The 22,220-nt window shown below is 38.7% G+C and overlaps 1 protein-coding gene across 3 annotated transcripts in view; it reads right to left on the bottom strand.

Moving 5' to 3' along the window:
• LOC110831394 (cardioacceleratory peptide receptor) overlaps window positions 1–22,220 on the bottom strand; it is a 223,239-nt gene that overhangs the window by 92,472 nt on the left and 108,547 nt on the right. For all 3 annotated transcript variants that reach the window (XM_022067322.2, XM_022067324.2, XM_022067321.2), the window contains one exon: window positions 18,058–18,371. In XM_022067322.2, coding sequence (XP_021923014.1) covers window positions 18,058–18,138 — 81 coding nt within the window. In that variant the 5' untranslated portion in view covers window positions 18,139–18,371. The remainder of the gene's footprint in view (window positions 1–18,057; window positions 18,372–22,220) is intronic.

Below are 22,220 nucleotides of genomic sequence, written 5' to 3'. Positions count from 1 at the left end.
TTAAGTGCAAGGATGTCTTTTTCAGGAATGCAACGAGTGTCCACTGTCGAACATTCTCTGGCATCTCGTTCTTAATTAACTCTCCAGGATGAGTTTAGGGTAACATTTCCCTGTTCTTCTGTGCGAAAAAGTCGGAAATATCTCGTCCGGTGACCACTTCAGCGAAACAGGAACCCGTTCACGGGGTCACGCCGAACTAAGGCAACAGCGAACATTAATTTATCTTTTTAAAATTACAACAAGTGCCAGAAATGGGTTGCGTGACTTTTTAATCAGCCTATAGTTCTGGTATTAGCGGTGTTAAACATTCGAGGTCTACAACTGCTGTTGGTTATATTTAATATGACAGCAGGGCGTTCGATCATCTGAATATCTGAAATGTGGAATTACTATTTTCGCCGTTGAGTTGGCACACACACAAGTTTAAGAACATCCAGCTTTCAACGAGAGATTCTGTAATAAAAAGACAAACCTTCGACGTCATAACCATCAATTAGCGAAGAGCCATGATAATGAAAGTCTAGTCAGAGTCAGGCTTTGCGCGTCTGATGAAAGTAGAAAAAAAGTCTTAATTTCATTTGGTGATTTTTTATTGACTTAAATCTTCTCTCAGAACTGGTACTGAGCTATGTCACAATGGACTGACAGATTTAATGGTATTAATTAGTGTTGGAAGCTGCTTTTCAAAGTTCGATTCTGTATATGTGAGAAATCGACTGTGTCGTAAATCTGAGTCTGTGTCTTTAAGGAAATTCGTGTAATATAATAGTAATCTGAAAGAAAGAAAGAAAGAAAGAGATCACTTGGCAGATCTAGAAATAGAGGTTAATATTATAATGGATGTTACAGGAGGATGATGTTAACATGTGGGTTAGATAAGATTGACTTAGAATAGTGTCCAGGGTAGGATTATTTTTAATATTGTAATCAACCTACTATCACGCCACGGTGGTCTAGCGGTTAGAACGCTGGCCTTGTAATCCTAGGGTCTCGGGTTCGATTCCCGGCGGTGCCCGAATTTATAACTTGTGTTGGGCAAGGCCGTGGTCTAGGCAACACGGAGTTTTCCTCCGTGGCATCCCAACAATTACTCCATTCACACACAGAAGAAGGCAATGGCAAACCACTTCTGGATCATCTGCCAAGAACGTATATGAACAGGTCCCAGTCCGAGAAAAGGATGGAAGGATCCTGTTCATATGGACCTGTCGTCAGACAGAACACTACGAAAAAAATAAGCTTCATTTTATTGTAATAATTACGTTTTAATCTTAACGCGATTGTGCTGACAATGTGTCAATGATTCTATATTATACGAGATTTTAAAATATTCGAAGTTTTAACTCTTACTGAAACGTTTAGGAAACCGTGCATAGGATGACATTTTTTGGATTAAACATTGCCGTTCATGAATACGTAAACTGCATTAATGTACGTCGTTTATATTAAATAAACGTCTATATCCAAAATCGATATAATCACATCTTGTATTTCATCATTCCGTTATTAGCCAATAAATATCTCTTGCTGATTAAAGCAGTACTAACGCACCTACGTACTTCTCTATGCCATGGATAGAGTTGGCGAAACTCCTGGCAAAATGGTAAGATCGTTATAAAGCCGACAAACAAATTTAAAGCTAACAATTTTCGACGCGGATTATGGATACCGTGGCACATTCCCCTGAACAAAATATAATATCGCTAACATCTGCGATCAAGCTCCAGTTTAAAATATTTATATAAAACAAGGCGTCTAATTTTAATTCATCTTCCAAATCCCAGTGGTAACCATATATACCACCTGCCTTAAGAATCAGTAACTCCGTATTTTGTATATAATTGGTTTATATGAATCTCACTTTAAATAGGGATTTGTGTTTTCTTTAAGTTACAGACTGAATTCTTAAATATTTAAATTCTCTTTTGCTACAGACGATTAATTAACACACAAGATTAATCGTGCAACGTCTGAATTACAAAGCTAATCCTTTGCAAAAATTTCTTACTTTAAAACCTATTCATTGTCATATGTTAGTTCGTTCTGGCATCAGTATTCAGAAATTCTCACAAAGGACGTCCTCGATGTTTCATGCAGTTTGTAATATTTCTGTATCTTTATAATACTGAGTATGTATTGAAACACGATTTCTGATTCAAGCAAACAGAAATTTTAAGATACAGCAAAGTTAAACGTTGTTTCACAGTTTATAAAATCTATCTAATGGTAAGACCCCTTGTAAAATTGATCGTCATAACTAAGAACATTCAGCTTCTGTCAGTGCAAGCAAACAATCATATAAACAAGCAGACCTTATGAAGTTTTACATCTGAAATTGGCGTTAAATTTAGGGAGGGGTACGCGAGCAAAGATTTATGTAACGAATGGCATGTTCCAAGGCTATTGAAAGGTAGTATATAAGTATCTGATTGGAGGGGCTGAGTAAAACCATAAATCTCAATTACGATATTCGGTCACCGAGCAGAGAACCAATCTTAAGCAGAAATACCAACCGACCGATCGAAAATAATCGTTCGGAAGGAAAAATTGTACCAAATAATTGAAACACGAGAATTTGTAAGACAGCGGAAAGCGAATCATTTGAGAATACTATAAAGAAATGAAAAATTAAATAAGCAGAAAGAGGCTGCCATGGTCACTTTTAATGTGTAGCATTACCTCCAAAGGACCATCGAAGAATTTGGAGCAACCGATAAAGTTGGCGAGATTCGAACCGGATAGTTCTCCAATAGGAGTCTAGAGATTCATCTTTTTAGCTGCATACCTACCATAATTTTTAGTCTATGTTGAAGCAGAGAATTGCATCTACTGAATATTTAAGAATCGACGTGTCCTTAAACATATTTCTCTTATCGATTTCTAATTCAATCCAGTTTCAATCCGTGTCCGAGCAGACTCTGATGAAAGAATGAGATTTGAATCCCGTGCGAAACAATCCGCAGTTCCTCGTCTTCCACGTTCACTCCCAGCGGATATTGAAACAGGTCTACACCGGAATTAAACTTCAATGATTTGGGTATATTCATCTGTAATACACTGCACTTCTGAATAACATTTCTTCGCATATAAAAACTGATGGAAAAGAGAAATGAAGATTATAGGATACTTTCATTTATAAATAAACTCATTCAATATTATCCTCTGTTTTAGAAATTCATAATAAAATCCAATTTATAAATTTTCGAAATATTTGTCATTCAGTTATAAAACTTATCAACTCGTCTAATTTAAAAACGCTAAAGTTTAGGAACCTAAGCTAATTTCAGTCAATGTGAAATGGCTCGTACTTTTAAAGAATAATATACAGTCAAACCCCGACATAATTTTTTTTTGTAGTGTTCTGTCTGACGACAGGTCCATATGAACAGGATCCTTCCATCCTTTTCTCTTCTCGGACTGGGACCTGTTCATATACGTTCTTGGCAGATGATCCAGAAGTGGTTTGCCATTGCCTTCTTCTGTGTGTGAATGGAGTAATTGTTGGGATGCCACGGAGGAAAACTCCGTGTTGCCTAGACCACGGCCTTGCCCAACACAAGTTATAAATTCGGGCACCGCCGGGAATCGAACCCGAGACCCCAGGATTACAAAGCCAGCGTTCTAACCCTTCCATATATCATAAAAGCTTCATAATAGAAATTTACCAATTTATTTCAAAGGAAATCCCCTGTTAAATAGGCATCACAGCTGGGCGCCTTCCGCCTACAACTTTGATAACACAAATGTGCCGTTAGGCATTGTAATCAAGTCCGATATTAATTTCCAGTGGATATATAAACAGTTCCGTAAATATAGCACGTCAACAATTCTGCGTTAACACATAGGCCTGCAATTTACTCAGGTGAGCTGGCGATAGCGATGTATATAACCACTCTTCAAATCCAGGCGGATGCAATAAATTACCCAGAGCTGTGTGGGAAAAAATACCCTGAACTGCATAAGGTATCTCACAATATTCCAAGAATTCTGGTAGAATAATAAATACAGATCCACTCCCACTGTTGTTGTTGGGGGCAGTACACCCTAGTGTAATAAAAGTGTTCCCCGCACACTTAGCAAAGCAGTAGCAAGCGAACATTCTTTAGTATTCATCTTCATCACTTCATAATTGCCTGTTCGTGCTCCACAAGTCCCTCCATCGGTTTCTAGGTCGTCCCAAGTCTCGTCTTCCCGTGGAGTTGTAGTTATAAGCAATTTTTGTTAGTCTGGTAATGACCATCCTTTATAAGTGTTCTATCTATTTCCGGCTTTTCTCAATTAATTTTCATGTGTATTGCCTCTAATTGTAATTTCATTCTTTCGCGTTAAATACAGTACACAAGCAGCCGCGTGCTGTACGAGGTGCGATCGGAAAGTTTCAAGACTGCGCCTATAAAAACCCGTACACTTATCTCAGGTATTAAATTCATCCATCACCCTCGAAGTAGTTCCCCTGGGAGTGAACACAACGATCCCAGCGCCGCTGCCAAGCCTGGAAGCATCCCTGGAAATCTTTCTTTGTCAGCCTGTCAAGCACCATCTGCGATTCTGCCTGAATCTCTTCTATCGTCTCAAATCTCCTTCCCTTTAGCTGAATTTTCATCTTTGGGAAGAGGAAGAAGTCACACGGAGCCCTCTACTGACACAGTCTTGAAACTTTCCGATCGCACCTCTTATATAACCAACTGTCCAGAACATGTGGAAGGTTCAATTCGGATATTTCCACATCAAGGAACACCGCTGATGTGCAGCGATGCACTACTATTATTAGATAGAAGAAGGCCACTAGGAGTAGGGAATTTTAGTGGAACGGGGGAGAAATTGCGTACGTAATTTTGATGGGACATCCCTCGGAAAACGTCAACTTGGTAGACCAGGAGGAAATGAGAGACTATCAATGAGAAGGGCTTAAGTAGGCATCGTTTGAAGTCTTCCGGGTTGTGAGGCCCTGTATTCTTGCAGATGGTTAACAACGTAGAGGTACCTATCGCCACGTTTACCCTGAACATGACGTCCACCAGACAGACCACATTAGCCATTACGTATTCTTCTCAAATCATTGGTATATTGTATGCGTAACCTTGGAGCAGTATCAGACAGACAATACAACAAACAAACACCCGCTTATTCGGAAGGAAGTGTCAATGAGCTAGCCACTTTATCAATCACGCTTAATACAAGCCTTAAGAACTGCATTAACACTAACGTTAATTATCATATTTTCTCTCGTTATAGGCGTGTATTCAAATATAAGCATAATATATGGGAAAATTAGTTCCGTCATGTCCGTCTGTCCACACGACTGCCCGTGTTAATTAGAAAATCGTTGAACGTAATTTTAGAAAATTTAATATTGACAAGTTTAACTAAAATTTACCGATATATTCCAGTTTTGGTTAAAATAGAATAACAATTGTCGAAAAATGTTTATTTAAGCCTTAGGCTATTAGAGTAAATGAAACAACATTAACTTTTATTCTGTGCCAACTCATAACTCGAGATCAAAACTGAAAATTGGACTCAACAGAGCAGGGGCATCATTAGTGTTACGCAATGCGTGCATTTTCTGTATACAAGGTTTTTAAATAGGGACACCCTTAGTTTCAAGTTATCGTGTCACCTTCTGGGTCAGATAAGGCAAAGTTTAGATAAATTTTGAAATTTCAGACATATTTCATACACATCTATCTTTACTGACCAGACAAAAATATTAAAAAAAAAAAAATATTTCTGGAATGCATCCATGTTACTTTTATGGAATTTTAACGCCGTGTGAATTTGTAGGTAAAACACCAACGTTTCGTAGGAACATACTGCCTTCTTGTTCAGGGCTACAATAGTCTTCAGCTCCTTGAACTCGAGTCTCACTTATAGAATTACTTATTTTTCAGTAATGACAGTGTTATGGTAGGGTTTACAGCAAAATTATTTTCTGTTTAGCACGTGTAAAATATTCTATCCGGATTACAATATATTCGTAGTCCATACCAAATAGAACTAAGCAACAATAATTTTGACCCATTCTTATTTGTTCGATCGTAAATTTTGACTTAAACAGGTACACCACCTGAGCTTTCCTTCTGCACAGGCATTTTCAGCTCTTCAGTCAGAGATCTTGAGCAGTTATGTAATCCATCATGTCAGCGTATACGTAAAACGTTTACCATCCGCAGAAGATAACACAGTTCCGAACTTACGTATATCCATTTACGGAATATACATCTTTGTAACTAAAATAATGGAACTTCAAACAAAACAGTCCTTCTCATAAAACACGAGCTGAAGTGTAGAATTTAGACAGATAATGAGTTTGAACGCTGTGAATGTCTACTTTAATTTTAAATTAAATTCTTTTTTGTGAAAGATTTTTAATCATTTCCATCTCGCAATCTAACAGTTGAAAATATCTTGATTTATTTTACAACTTTCTGCTGCATTTAATGTCGAATAGCTCGGGTTCGATTCCCGGCGGTGCCCGAATTTATAGCTTGTGTTGGGCAAGGCCGTGGTCTAGGCAACACGGAGTTTTCCTCCGTGGCATCCCAACAATTACTCCATTCACACACAGAAGAAGGCAATGGCAAACCACTTCTGGATCATCTGCCAAGAACGTATATGAACAGGTCCCAGTCCGAGAAAAGGATGGAAGGATCCTGTTCATATGGACCTGTCGTCAGACAGAACACTAAATAATAATAAGATGAGGTGGTCTAGCGGTTAGAACGCTGGCCTTGTAATCCTGGGGTCTCGGGTTCGATTCCCGGCGGTGCCCGAATTTATAACTTGTGTTGGGCAAGGCCGTGGTCTAGGCAACACGGAGTTTTCCTCCGGGGGCTTCCCCGGTTTCTCCGTGGCATCCCCACAATTACTCCATTCACACACAGAAGAAGGCAATGGCAAACCACTTCTGGATCATCTGCCAAGAACGTATATGAACAGGTCCCAGTCCGAGAAAAGGATGGAAGGATCCTGTTCATATGGACCTGTCGTCAGACAGAACACTAAATAAATATAAAATAAAAATAATTATGAATTACGAATTAAGAAATATGTAGAAGGATTTAGTAATGATAATTTTTTTAATATTATGATTTTAACAATGAACTGCCACATTTAATTATATATTGAAGTTTGTCTTCTAGGTTTTAAAACCGAATAGACATGCAGATTTACACCAATGTTTCAGATAAACACGCTGCATCCATTTCCGTCATTGCAAATTAAGGCAATCCGTTCCCATAAAACTTTGGTACATACATTACCAACACCGACATTTTCATTGCATTGAGAACCTAGAATCTTGCGTTTATTAAGAATCCATTCATAGACACTTGTACCACACGAAGTGACTGTTTCAGCGTAAATAAAACGAAGACTCAACTAGTGGGTTTATTGTTGATTTTGAACGTAGATGGACATAACGTAGTTCTACAGTCCCAAACTTACGTTGGTAACGAGACGTGATGGATGATGGGGCGTGCGAACGTGCGGATGAAAAGTGGGTGGCTGGATGGTTAAAGGGCGGACAATGACACACTGTAATAAATTATGATCTGCGTTAAGGGGTCATCCTAAGAGAAAGCACGTTTCTTAAAGGTTATAAAATATTTCATGAAGTAACAGATTCAAAAGTTATGTTACATCCGTTTTTCTATTCACAAGTTGACATGATCGCGAAAATGGGGTAATTTTTTTTTTCGAAGTAGATTTTCCGCGAAGCCTTGAATTTTTTTTTCAAATCCCCTGTTTGGAAAAAACTGGATCAATTATTCGGATCTACAAAAGTAAAAATCACAAGCCCTTATACTGTTATTTGTCGGTTACATTAAGAAATTCGCAGATTTTGATAATCATTTCTGTGATTAGATGAGAAAAAATCACTTTTAAAATTCTGGTTTTTAAACCAAGATTTCGTATTTATGGGTTTCGTATGTTTCTCACTGTAAACAATAATTATTTATTTAAACAGCACTAACAACTTGATCCATGTAATGAAATAGTATTGTTTTCTTTGTGGTAAGAACCATATATTGTTTATACGACCTTCGGCTTTCAAAATGTTTATAAAGCACATCCATTCCACAAATAGATGAACATCACAAAAGAGTGATCTGACCAAAACTTTGAATGAGACAGGATAACAATACGTAGAAGTATAAACAAAGGAATAAATATTACCAGGATACGTCACTACTAAATTTAATCAGAATACATCATAGTGATTCTTTTGATTCGTATTTCGAAACCTGAGATTTCATTGTGAAAAAGTACAAAGTTCTCGCAGCTTAGAGGCAAATCAGAATTATTGTGTTAAAGTCTTACCAACACATCACCAAGAAAGATATTGTTCTTTGAGAGTACAATGGAAGCCTTGGTTCCTTATTTTTTTCTGTTTCGAATATAAGTTCTCTAAAAGCTTTAACTCATCCCGACATGATTCGTCACAATCCTTTGATATCATTAGGCTGGTCGTCAGTTTGTCTACTTCCTACTTCCCCAAATTCCGTTTTTCAAATACAAGATGAGCTTCGCGGGTTAATCTTCTTATAAGATTTCCGACGTTTTGACAAACACTGCATCTTATATAAACATGATTCTATGATATTTGAAGGTCTGTTTACAATCCACTTCTGAAGAGAGGTCAATCCAATATTGGACCACAAGACTAGTGTTTCATTACTCACTTTTGTAAATTACACACTGTAGCTGGATTTATAAGGCACAGCACTCCCTCAGTTTCGAAATATAATTTATTACGGGCATTTTAAACAAGGAAAATATAACTTCTCATAGTGAGTGCCAAGCTGACGGCAGAATTCTCAGGCAAACCGGCAAGGTTTCCAGCGTGCAACAAGTAGCTACCTTCATTTGCATTTTTGGGTCAAGCCCATGAAAGTAAGTTGTACAGAGCCTAAATAGGTCAGTGTCCTGAGTTCGACGACTGGGGAAGGGACTTTTCTCTTCACTGCTGAGTCCAGACACGCTCCGAAAGTTCCCAGCATCTTATACGGTATGAAGCAAAGGCTGTTCCGAGTACAAACCCATTTCTATACAATACCGAGATTAAAACGTGTGGAGCTTCACCTCCAAGCCCATAAGTCATTATGATGTTTCTAAACTAAGCCCCAGGTGCAAGGATTCTGTTTATAAGATAAACAGTCAATAACCAACCTCGCTCCGATACGATGTACTTCTGATCTCTCCTCTTACAACTTTGATAATACTTCTCTGACCAATATACGCAGCATTAACATCACTCCGACAATACGATTACATCAATGATATATAACACAACAACAAATATTGATACAATGTTAAAAACGAAGAAATGATAAGAAAATAAAAAATTAGTAATTGAATTAAGAGTTTATAACATACACCTGATGACGGCTCTATAAAAGCCGAAACATGTCGAGAATGTTCCATATGTAAATCGAGTACTCGATGCGGAACAAAAGATAATATTTTAACCATTTAATTATCTTATATTATTTTATTGTGATTGACGGACAATTTTAATATATTTTAATACTAGGATTCTGTTTATTTTTATTTTTTAATTTAATTGGGTCCACTTTTGATACGTAAAATGTAAGGCATTGAAGAACATTTAGCAAACTACAGATATGCCTACAGATTGTATCAAAAAAATATGTATAAACACATCGTTAATATTCCGTGTAATAAGTACACGTCTTTTCTTTTGAGACACCTTGAAAATAGCAATGTGTAATATATTATATGATCGCTAATAATGATTTATGAGAGGAAGAAATTCAGCCAAGGCCAATTTATAAAACCAACGACACATTCATGTACAGAGACTACGCGAGATTGTGGATAACTATATTCGGTAGTTAGAAATTAGACTCGAACTGAGGGCCTGTCGAATAAGATATACAGTTTTTAATCGTTATAAAGCGAAGCCCTGCAGATTTACAGTTTTCGTAAGCTGAACACCTAATTAAAAGATCATATACCAAACTCAATCTACTTTCAACTCACCTCATGTATTTCTGAACGTGAAGTCGTAATACATAAAGAGACTTCTTTACTTACAGCGTCAAATGACTTGGCTTTTAAATCCGTTAACAAGTGTTCAGATGGATCATCTCGTTGCGAGCAAATTTTGATGGCTCGCGTCCAACAGGTCAGGTTGTATAAAAATAAAGGCGCTCGAAGGTTAGGAAGAGTCTGACGACATCTTCTGCCTGCGAGCTCCAAGCTCTGGCATAACAAACATCAAAACTCACTAAATTATAACCAACGCAAATTAAGTTTCAACTTCGAGAGACTTTATTCAGAGTATAACAGGGCTTTTTCATGCATCGGAGACTCATTGACATATTATTATTATTATATTAAAATAATTTATCGCTTATCTATAAATTAAAAGCTCACGCATCATGAGTTGTAATCTTTCAAAATGCGATACCACGTGAAATACCTACGAAGCATTTACGTTTCGTTTTGTGTTTCAATAAATACTACATTCATGAAAGGGATAATTATTGGAAGATGCTTATTTTAAAACAGGTCATAAGAAATGAGTACTGATTCTAATAGCCATAAGTTAAATTCTTGTAGCACACACCTTTTAATATGTATCTGACAAAGTAATTCGGAAGAACATATTTTATCCTTAAAATTATTCATTGTCAGGACTTTTTCCATCGTCTATTCTTTAAAATCACGACGTTTCGAAGACTGGTTCTGTCTCCGTCTTCAGGTGAAAGGTATCTACTCTATTGGGTCTCTTAGATAGAGCTAGTCTCTGTCACTCTCACCTGAAGACGGAGACAGAACCAGGCTCCGAAACATCGTGATTTTAAAGAACAGACGATGGGAAAAGTCCTGACAAATGAATAATTTTTAGTATAAACCCTTTAGAATTGAATATTTTATCCTTATTTCCGCTAATATTACTGTGATGGTAGGTTAATTAACTAATTAATTATTCTTAATCACGCCTTTCTAACTGCCTTTGTTATGTAGCGTCGAATAGTAGAATAATTTATGAATTATTTATTTCGAAGGAAGAGGTCGTTATCTGTTTCAAGGTGTCATTACATGATTTTATGGAATAATTGAAGAAAATTGTAAAAAGAAACTTTGTCAGGGACCAGACATGGAATTAACAGAATTTTAAGGAGGAATTCTAAGCAATCTAATATGACGCTTGGTTGTGATGGGCAGATACGCTGACTGCAAGCGGTCAGTGGCCGTCAACTGCTTCAAGAGATTCGATGCACTCAGTATCATTCTGACTTTGCAACGCCTGAAGTTTCGAGACGAATTGAATGCAGGACTGCTGTAACACGTGGCTTCATCGTGAAAGCACTGTAATCTTTTGAACACAGGTAGGCGATTATTTACGCACAAGTGTAGATAATCTTTCCTTCCAGACTTGTAACTGACAGACGTGCGAGTCCCGAAGTCTACAGACTTATTCGGGTACAGAACTCCCATGTCTGCTCCCATTGGCTCGGGGCAGGCTACACCTTTCACTTCCCGGCCTATAAACCCAGCACCTCACACCCTATTGGCATATTCATCGCCCTGATGACGGAGGCAGTATGACCTCTGAAACGTTGGTAAACATCTACCAGACTACACAGCACAACAACCCAGAAGACAGAAATCTTCATACTCTGATGACGGAGGCAGTATGACCTCCGAAACGTTGGTAAACATCGACCAGACTACACAGCGCAACAACCCAGAAGACAGAAATCTTCATACTCTGATGACGGAGGCAGTATGACCTCTGGAACGTTGGTTAACATCGACCAGACTACACAGCGCAACAACCCAGAAGACAGAAATCTTCATACTCTGATGACGGAGGCAGTATGACCTCTGAAACGTTGGTTAACATCAACCAGACTACACAGCGCAACAACCCAGAAGACAGAAATCTTCATACTCTGATGACGGAGGCAGTATGACCTCTGAAACGTTGGTTAACATCGACCAGACTACACAGCGCAATAACCCAGAAGATGGAAATCTTCATACTCTGACGACGGAGGCAGTATGACCTCTGAAACGTTGGTTAACATCGACCAGACTACACAGCGCAATAACCCAGAAGACGGATATCTTCAGAACTTGTAAACTTTGTGAGACGATTTATTGTATAATTTTCGATTACAAGGTTCTGTATAAGATTGTCACAGTCAGGATTATTATTTCTGTGCAACCTTACTTAGAATCATTGCTCATCGTTTTACGCGTCTCTGGACATTAACTTTCTATTCATGAAGATTTTGTCCTTTGTAGATGATAATTACATAAACGCGTGGATACAGTCGGATTAACTGAAGAACGTAATATTCTACCAAAGACAGGAATTATATAATGTTGATGACAAAACAATGTCACATGCACACAAGTTCTCTCGGCTTAGCTGCAGGGTATCCATATCTGTGATTTATCAAATTTGCATGCAACACTGTGATATAAGAATGTTTAAGGGCGGAATACAAAACCGGCTTAAGGAGCGTGGAAAATCGAAAGGCGACATTGAGAGTGAATATTCATATTTTAATCGTTATACTCATGGTTACTGTGTAATATGTTACTACTAATATTTCATAACCATATTACAAAATTTTATTTTTGAGTTGCATGTATAGTCCGCGACTGTACATATTAAACTGTAATTGTCCTTGCGTGTTTCGGCGCAGTATATACTTCTTCAGGGGTATTTCATTATAAACCTATTATACGTTTACAGCGATAAATTGTTATTAATATTATGCATGCACTGTCGTATATTAGATATTAGTAGTAATTATAGTTAGATAATCTGTTAAAATTAAGAAATAAATGATGTTACAAATTTTCAGTGGGCTCATCCTTTGCAAAAGCAGAGAGGAATTAGTCCTAATGAGATCTGAAAAGTACGAGAAAATTTTATGGAATATTTTAACCTTCTCGAAAATAATTTGCTCCTGGAGACCGAGGAATACCAGAGTATAAAAAAAACGAAAATATCTATCTCCAGGATCGGGCTATTGCCAGATGTTTGCGGTTCAGAGAATATTTCGTATGGCGGATCGTATAGACATCTTTAGCCTACGTATATTAGTGTTTAACAATTCTGTTGATCACGTAATATGTTTCAATACAAGTTCTATCTAATAATTTCATGAAGAAATTTATGCTTGGCGTAGTTATTCTGGCATTTTCGACAGAATCTGGCCTTTGACTTTTGTGAATGGATCTAAGACGTCGGAGTTGTTTAGGGTCAATGACCTTTCCGTAGGCGGAGTTTTTGATATTTACCTGTATGGATGATGACGTAATGAAGAAAAATGCCCACATGGTTGCGACTGCTTTAGATATTCCTAAAGTCAGCGTAATAATCAAGATAACTGCGTTAACCAAGAAAGACTGAGAATTTCTTATTATTATTACTGCTACGCAGAATTACATGTTTTTCATGTGAATTGTCAGTTACTGTTATCTGATCTTAAGCATGTTGCAATACATCCATAAATTTTAGTAAAAGCCTAGTGTAACATTTCATGAAAATCCGTTCAGCGTTTCTGGACCTGTTACGTGACTACCGACGGACAGACGGGCAGGTACAGGGATCATAATAGGTGCATTATTCTGAACGCTCACAAAAATAAGTGTTTGCAAACAATTATGACGTAGATTCAGTCAGGAGTCAACGAAGTGTGCAATTTGTTAGAAAGTCCTGTAATGCGTGGCCACCTGGGGTCCTGAAGATGAGGTTCCACCTCCTCGTCGTGTTCTTTAGCACAATGATATCAACAGAGGCGAATCGCTTTCATGCAGACATCGAATACGGGCGTTTACTTAATACTCACAAAGTCCTTGTAAGATATCACCAAGTGTCAGGTTTCAGAACCTAAAGATTCAGACCGCTATTACAGAAGTCATCCACTGAATTCAATCCCACAACCCATTCTCTCGGCATCACCCTGACATCTTTTCTTAACCCTGCGCCTTCTAAATGACACGAGTTCCCAGACCTCCGGACACAACGGATTTGCTCAGCGCCACCGACTGTCAGCACGAGGAATATTAATGAATGCTGTAATGAGCATCAATTATACACAGCATGTATACGACTATCTTCTGGGATGTTGTATTGAACGACAGTTTAGATGAGCTTATTGTCTCCATCATCAGGGTAGCAACAGAGGAAGCAGGCAGTCTCGGTCAGTATCTGCAAGACTACACGATGTAACGTCCAGACTCATCACCGTCAGAACACGAAATCAAAACTATACAATGCATGTAATAAGAAGGCAAGCAAATAATTAAAGACCATTATGTTGTAAGTTTAGAAAGGATAACACATAATATATCAATATTGTTGAAGATTTCTGTCTTCTGGGTTGTTTCAATGAATCACCCTGATGACGGAGGCAGTATGACCTCTGAAACTTTGGTTAACATCGACCAGACTACACAGCGCAACAACCCAGAAGACAGAAATCTTCATACTCTGACGACGGAGGCAGTATGACCTCTGAAACGTTGGTTAACATCGACCAGACTACACAGCGCTACAACCCAGAAGACAGAAATCTTCATACTCTGATGACGGAGGCAGTATGACCTCTGAAACGTTGGTTAACATCGACCAGACTACACAGCGCAACAACCCAGAAGACAGAAATCTTCATACTCTGATGACGGAGGCAGTATGACCTCTGAAACGTTGGTAAACATCGACCAGACTACACAGCGCAACAACCCAGAAGACAGAAATCTTCATACTCTGACGACGGAGGCAGTATGACCTCTGAAACGTTGGTTAACATCGACCAGACTACACAGCGCTACAACCCAGAAGACAGAAATCTTCATACTCTGATGACGGAGGCAGTATGACCTCTGAAACGTTGGTTAACATCGACCAGACTACACAGCGCAACAACCCAGAAGACAGAAATCTTCATACTCTGATGACGGAGGCAGTATGACCTCTGAAACGTTGGTAAACATCGACCAGACTACACAGCGCAACAACCCAGAAGACAGAAATCTTCATACTCTGATGACGGAGGCAGTATGACCTCTGAAACGTTGGTAAACATCAACCAGACTACACAGCGCAACAACCCAGAAGACAGAAATCTTCATACTCTGATGACGGAGGCAGTATGACCTCTGAAACGTTGGTAAACATCGACCAGACTACACAGCGCAACAACCCAGAAGACGGAAATCTTCATACTCTGATGACGGAGGCAGTATGACCTCTGAAACGTTTGTAAACATCGACCAGACTACACAGCGCAACAACCCAGAAGACAGAAATCTTCATACTCTGATGACGGAGGCAGTATGACCTCTGAAACGTTGGTAAACATCGACCAGACTACACAGCGCAACAACCCAGAAGACAGAAATCTTCATACTCTGATGACGGAGGCAGTATGGCCTCTGAAACGTTGGTAAACATCGACCAGACTACACAGCGCAACAACCCAGAAGACAGAAATCTTCATACTCTGATGACGGAGGCAGTATGACCTCTGAAACGTTGGTAAACATCGACCAGACTACACAGCGCAACAACCCAGAAGACAGAAATCTTCATACTCTGATGACGGAGGCAGTATGACCTCTGAAACGTTGGTTAACATCGACCAGACTACACAGCGCAACAACCCAGAAGACAGAAATCTTCATACTCACCGCTGTGAAAACCTCAATTCATACGTCAATATTGTTCCTTGTTTTGTGACGCCGTGTATACGCGGGGGTAGGTACCAACGTTCCTCCGAAACGTCGGTACCCACACTAAAATCTGCAGCATATATTAGTTCTACGTGTCTCATCTCCTACTTATTCGCCCTCTTTTCAATACATTTATTCCAATGGCTTTACAAGTTGCTTAGAATAAAATGCTTCTGTTATCCCGGATACCTTAAGTGATCTGCTCGACCTCAAAGCATGTTACAGACAACGATCTCCTGGAACGCGTATGACCGACACTCGTCCTCCGTTATTGAATCCTATCACTCCTTCGCAAACCTGTCTTCGACCCTCACATCACACGTTGAACCACACATTTCGGCAATTATCCCACTCTCTCGTCCACAGAAATCGATTCCCGAACCGGTTCTTATGTATTCGATCAAGGGGTTAAACGTATTGCAGTATCATCACTACTCAAAAGCCAATGGAAACCGCCTAAAAGCATATCTACGTTTACCTTTGCATTTTGATCTCACCCTATGTATTAAGCACCTCTCAGAAAGGGAGATCTTGAATATACAGAACTTTAAGATACAAAAGTTAACATCAGACGATTACATCTTCATAGAATTCACCTCAGGTACAGAACTTACATGTCATTTGAATTCCTGAAATGTCTTCAACAGAGTTATCAGAAGTTCCAGACAGAATTACTTCACTCCCGTGCTTTAATGTTAGATCTATCTCGGGGTTTGCCATAATACCTCCTTTACCAGACTTCTCGACAAAGGTTCCCACCAAGGCACAGCTGAAACCTCTCATTGTACACAACTGTACTCGCCCCAATGACTAGTCATCAGATATTACAGTTTTCACAAAAAATGCATTAAAATTAGTTGCATTCCACATAAAATATAAGATGTTGTCCTTCAAGTCATGCACAGAAAAAGTGAGAAGGATTTAAGACATACGAGGTGCGATCGGAAAGTTTCTAGACTGCGCGTATAAAAACCCGTACACTTATCTCAGGTATTAAATTCATCCATCACCCTCGAAGTAGTTCCCCTGGGAGTGAACACAACGATCCCAGCGCCGCTGCCAAGCCTGGAAGCATCCCTGGAAATCTTTCTTTGTCAGCCTGTCAAGCACCATCTGCGATTCTGCCTGAATCTCTTGCCAAAGACTCGCCAAAACGGCTACGGAAACCTATGAAATGCTAAAGCAAGCATTTGGGGAGTCCGCAATGGGTCGTGCACAAACTTTTGTGTGGCATTCACGTTTTAAAAATGGCCGAACCTCTGTCGATGATGACGAGCGTTCTGGACGACCATCTTCGAGCACAACGCCCGAAAATGTCACGAAGATCGACGTCGTACCATCAACGACTTGTGCGACATTGTTGGGATAGGCTATGGGACCTGTCAGCTGATTCTAAAGGAAGAACTCCACATGCGACGCATCCTGTCTGAGGACCAGAAGCAGAATCGACTTGACTTCTCGTTTGTCAGGAGCTCAAAGATCTTGCAAGAACCGACCCCAACTTCCTTTCTAAGCTCCGTGTGACTTCTTCCTCTTCCCAAAGATGAAAATTCAGCTAAAGGGAAGGAGATTTGAGACGATAGAAGAGATTCAGGCAGAATCGCAGATGGTGCTTGACAGGCTGACAAAGAAAGATTTCCAGGGATGCTTCCAGGCTTGGCAGCGGCGCTGGGATCGTTGTGTTCACTCCCAGGGGAACTACTTCGAGGGTGATGGATGAATTTAATACCTGAGATAAGTGTACGGGTTTTTATACGCGCATTCTGGAAACCTTCCGATCGCACCTCGTATATGTTTCGCTTATTCTGGAGATGCTTGCTTGAAAATTAGCAACGGACGTGTACAATTAACCGGACAATCTATAGGTTTTAATAATTAATCATGTAAGTTTATTCTGACAGACATCTATGTACTTCAATGTGGAACCAATGAAAGGAATTATTTTGAAACTGATTAAAATTATGTAATTAGAGAGTTCATCACGTCTTTGCACTTTATAATTTCTTGTCATCAATAAGAATAAAGTGGACAATATCTGGTCCCGTTTTACACTAGAGTCAATCAGTTCAGAGGTCTTAAATGTTACGTGGATAAAGGTATTCAATCACCTTTTGTTAAGGTTATATTTTTTGTATAATAAAAATCATGGCGGCAGAGCGAAGTCTAGACTCCTACCTGGCTTTCAGTTTGATGATTACAAATGAACCAAATAAATCACTTGAACTACTCTTATGAAACAAAGTACTGAGACATGTCGAAACATACAGTAAAGTAAGCGACCATTAGTTATTGTCACGTCTCTTTGTTTCACTGAAAGGTCTAAAATCTTACCTGGTAGAAGTAGAAGGAGTTGATCTCAGACTCGTTCTGAAACGTCTGGTTCAAGTTCCACGCTGCTGTACTGTCCTCCATGATTAGCTTGAAGATTCCCGCCCTCTGTAATGCCGTACGGATATTCCACTCGGCCTTCGGGCGGTGTCGACAGAGAAAGATTTCACGGAGCGAATTTCATTGTTTGAAAATAGTTCGCTTTTGTGACGTCTAAATGAACTCGTGCAACTTCCCGCAGGATAAATCTTCTGTCCTCTAAGCTCCGTTGAAAATATTATTTTTGTAGACAAGATTTCGGACTTCGTGACGAATAACTGAAAAAGAATAAAATATATGTCATTATTTAAGTTAAATTAAAATGAAATTGAAATCTAAAAGTTCTTGACGATTGTGATGAGTCATTTGAATAAGGGATTAGCTCTATCTAGTGGGTCCAACTGAGTAGAGTCCCTTCTCCGAAACGTCGTTTCACGTTTTATATTTTATTTACTAGACGATGGATAATATCCGAAAAAAATTTTATCCAAATAAAATGAACTTTCTTCTCAGAAATTTCCAGTCACTTGAGCATCAGCTAAGTTGTAATAGAATTCGAAAATGCGAGTCAACATTAATATTACGTGACATAAGAGTCATTAAATAAACAGAAGTCAACAGAGAGGTACGCGAGGTTTCTGAATTTAATTCATGTACCGGAGAGCGTCATAAAACAACTTTAGATTATTTTAAATAGTTGAAACTCAAGATAAAAACATCAGCTATATAAACTAGCCAGATATAACCAATCACTCATCTCCAGATATCACAGCCCTCCTTCCGAAGCTGAGAGTATCTTTAGCTGTTCAAGAACCGCTGTCCTGCATTACGAAAGCCAGTGGTCCATTAAACCTTCTCCACAAGAACCTTACACTGGTCCCTAAGCCACATAAATCCAATCCATACATTCAATCCATTTTTATAAGAACCACATTAATATTATCTCCCCATTGAAGTGATTTCATTCCTTCACGCTTTCCAAAAAAAAATTGACATAAATATTTCTATATATTATTTAAATCTTGTCCGTCTAATCACAATAAATTCTTATTAAATATTAAAATATTACAATAATTAACATTTAAAATATTTAAAATATTAAATGATGTTCTTTATCGAAATATTCTATGATATACGATATATAATATGATGGTCTAATGTAAATCGAATATTTCGATAGAGAACATCATTTAATATTTTAAATATTTTAAATGTTAATTATTGTAATATTTTAATATTTAATAAGAATTTATTGTGATTAGACGGACAAGATTTAAACAATATATATTTATTATATCACAATATGACGCAACTTTACCATCTCATAAATATTTCTTCTCCCTCATGCACGCTACATGCCCCGCCCATCTCATCCCTAATTATATCGGGTGAAGAGTAATTTTCGTGTAATTCATCTTTAAACAAATCCCTTCAGCCACCTGTAACTTTATTCGTCCTAGGTCCAAATATTCTCCTCGGCACAATATTTTTGAAAAATATCAATCTGTGATCTCCCCTCAGCGTGACGGACCAAGTTCCATACCCATCACAAACAGTTAGAGCGTAGGTTACTTCGTTACTTCTTCAGACAGCAGACGGGAGACAGAAAATTCTGAACCGAATTTAATCTACTCTTAATTTCCACGTGAATGCAACTTTGATTGTAAATGTCGTTTTCAAAAAATTTTAAATTTGCCAATTTTTTTGACTAATTCCAACATCGGAGGTAATTCAGCATCAAAGACGTAATGTATTTGGTATTTGATTACGATCAGTCGGATTCAGTGAGAATTTTGTGGCTTGAATTTCCCTTCCTCAGGCTTTGACAAAGACTGAACTTCGTCTATGTAACATATACGGGAGCTTTGTCATAATCCAAGAGCCCACGTTGCTGTAGCACCCGTCTGCAGAACGCTACTGTGCCGTCTAGGTCGTTCTGTCTAGAATCTGGTTTGCGACCTTCGGCCGCGCCTGCTAGCCAGGCAGCCGGTCAGACAGGAGCGTAATGAACGATGCGACAAATACGAGGTGCGATCGGAAAGTTTCAATACTGCGCCTATAAAAACCCGTACACTTATCTCAGGTATTAAATTCATCCATCACCCTCAAAGTAGTTCCCCTGGGAGTGAACACAACGATCCCAGCGCCGCTGCCAAGCCTGGAAGCATCCCTGGAAATCTTTCTTTGTCAGCCTGTCAAGCACCATCTGCGATTCTGCCTGAATCTCTTCTATCGTCTCAAATCTCCTTCCCTTTAGCTGAATTTTCATCTTTGGGAAGAGGAAGAAGTCACACGGCGAATAAGGAGGGTGCGGGATGACGGCCATGGTGTTTGAGGCGAAAAACTGCCGAACTTTGAGGGCGGTGTGCGCTGGCGCGTTGTCATGATGCGTCGCATGTGGAGTTCTTCCTTTAGAATCAGCTGACAGGTCCCATAGCCTATCCCAACAATGTCGCACAAGTCGTTGATGGTACGACGTCGATCTTCGTAACATTTTCGGGCGTTGTGCTCGAAGATGGTCGTCCAGAACGCTCGTCATCATCGACAGAGGTTCGGCCATTTTTAAAACGTGAATGCCACACAAAAGTTTGTGCACGACCCATTGCGGACTCCCCAAATGCTTGCTTTAGCATTTCATAGGTTTCCGTAGCCGTTTTGGCGAGTCTTTGGCAAGAGATTCAGGCAGAATCGCAGATGGTGCTTGACAGGCTGACAAAGAAAGATTTCCAGGGATGCTTCCAGGCTTGGCAGCGGCGCTGGGATCGTTGTGTTCACTCCCAGGGGAACTACTTCGAGGGTGATGGATAAATTTAATACCTGTGATAAGTGTACGGGTTTTTATACGCGCAGTCTGTAAACTTTCCAATCGCACCTCGTAGCACGGAAAGGGGTTACAGGAAGTGATCGTGAGACTAATCTTCGATTAAGTGGTTAAGTAATAGTTAACAACTGCAGTAAAAAAATATCGAGCTTAAATTCATGAATACAATTGGGAAATTTTTATACGACCGAGTTCAAAATCCTTCACTAACCCTCTCCTACCTAAAACCTTAAAGATTAAAATATATAAAATAATAAATTTGCGTGTAGTTTTTGAATAGGTGTGAACCTTGGTTTGTTACTGGGACGGGAGAATAATATTAAAATGGAACTTTAATAAATAGGGTGTAGGAATATAAATTGGATTAAACTAACTCCGGACAATGGCCAATGACCGAATATTGCAAATTACGTAATAAATATTCCTTCTCTATAGAAGGCGGGGACTATCTGGTCAACTAAGGAAAGATTAGCTTCGAAATTTTACAAATCTCAAAATCACTTCATACATGCATCTTCCTTAAGAACAACGCCCATTGTGTACGTAGAAGCTCTGTTATCTTTATTCGATGTTAGAGTCTATTGTCTGAAATTTAATTATCATGTTACCCTCTTCAGAGTTTTATAGATTCCATTGAGTTTTATTTGCAGTTGTTAGAGACAATGCCTTCTTCCATAAAAACTTTAGATACATATTTCATATAATTCATGAGGTTTAAACACAAGTTAAACAGCATTTATTAAAACATAACCGTAATCTCTTAAATGTCTTTCTAAAAATTCCTGCTCCCTAAATCTTTTAAACGACCATAATATAGAAATAATGTAGCCGTCCGTAATACATTTATTTAAATCCTTCATTATTACGAGGATTCTTTTTGTGGTTACACATATATGATTTAACATTCCATTTTTAAGGACAAAAGAGAATGTACTTAAACTATTATAATGATGATGTATTTAATTCTAAAATAATTCACAAAATTTAAAAATAGAATTTGCATTTCTTGAATGGTGTGTACGTTTTAAAACCACTTGCAAAACAATTAGCTGTTAATCTGTTTGTAATATCGGGATATTGCTAACCGCGGTAAGAATTTGAACATATTTGTATATATTAACTAACCTTCTATTTATATAACTCAACCTATCTTCAATCCTAATTCTTTGTAATAAATACTAACGTGCATACGCGTAAGGAAATGTCAGCGAAGTTCAAGCCAACATTAAACTAACCTCGGCACCAGACGAACGAGGGCAACTAGCCTGGAGTTCCGGCCGCTTCATCTCCGGGGAGAGGCCCACGT

This window comes from Zootermopsis nevadensis, unplaced genomic scaffold, assembly GCF_977971745.1.
Source record: "Zootermopsis nevadensis isolate Lab colony 2312 unplaced genomic scaffold, Znev_1.0 Znev_ptg000011l, whole genome shotgun sequence".
NCBI classification, from domain to species: Eukaryota; Metazoa; Arthropoda; class Insecta; order Blattodea; family Termopsidae; genus Zootermopsis; species Zootermopsis nevadensis.
This window is presented reverse-complemented; position numbering and strand designations above follow the sequence as displayed.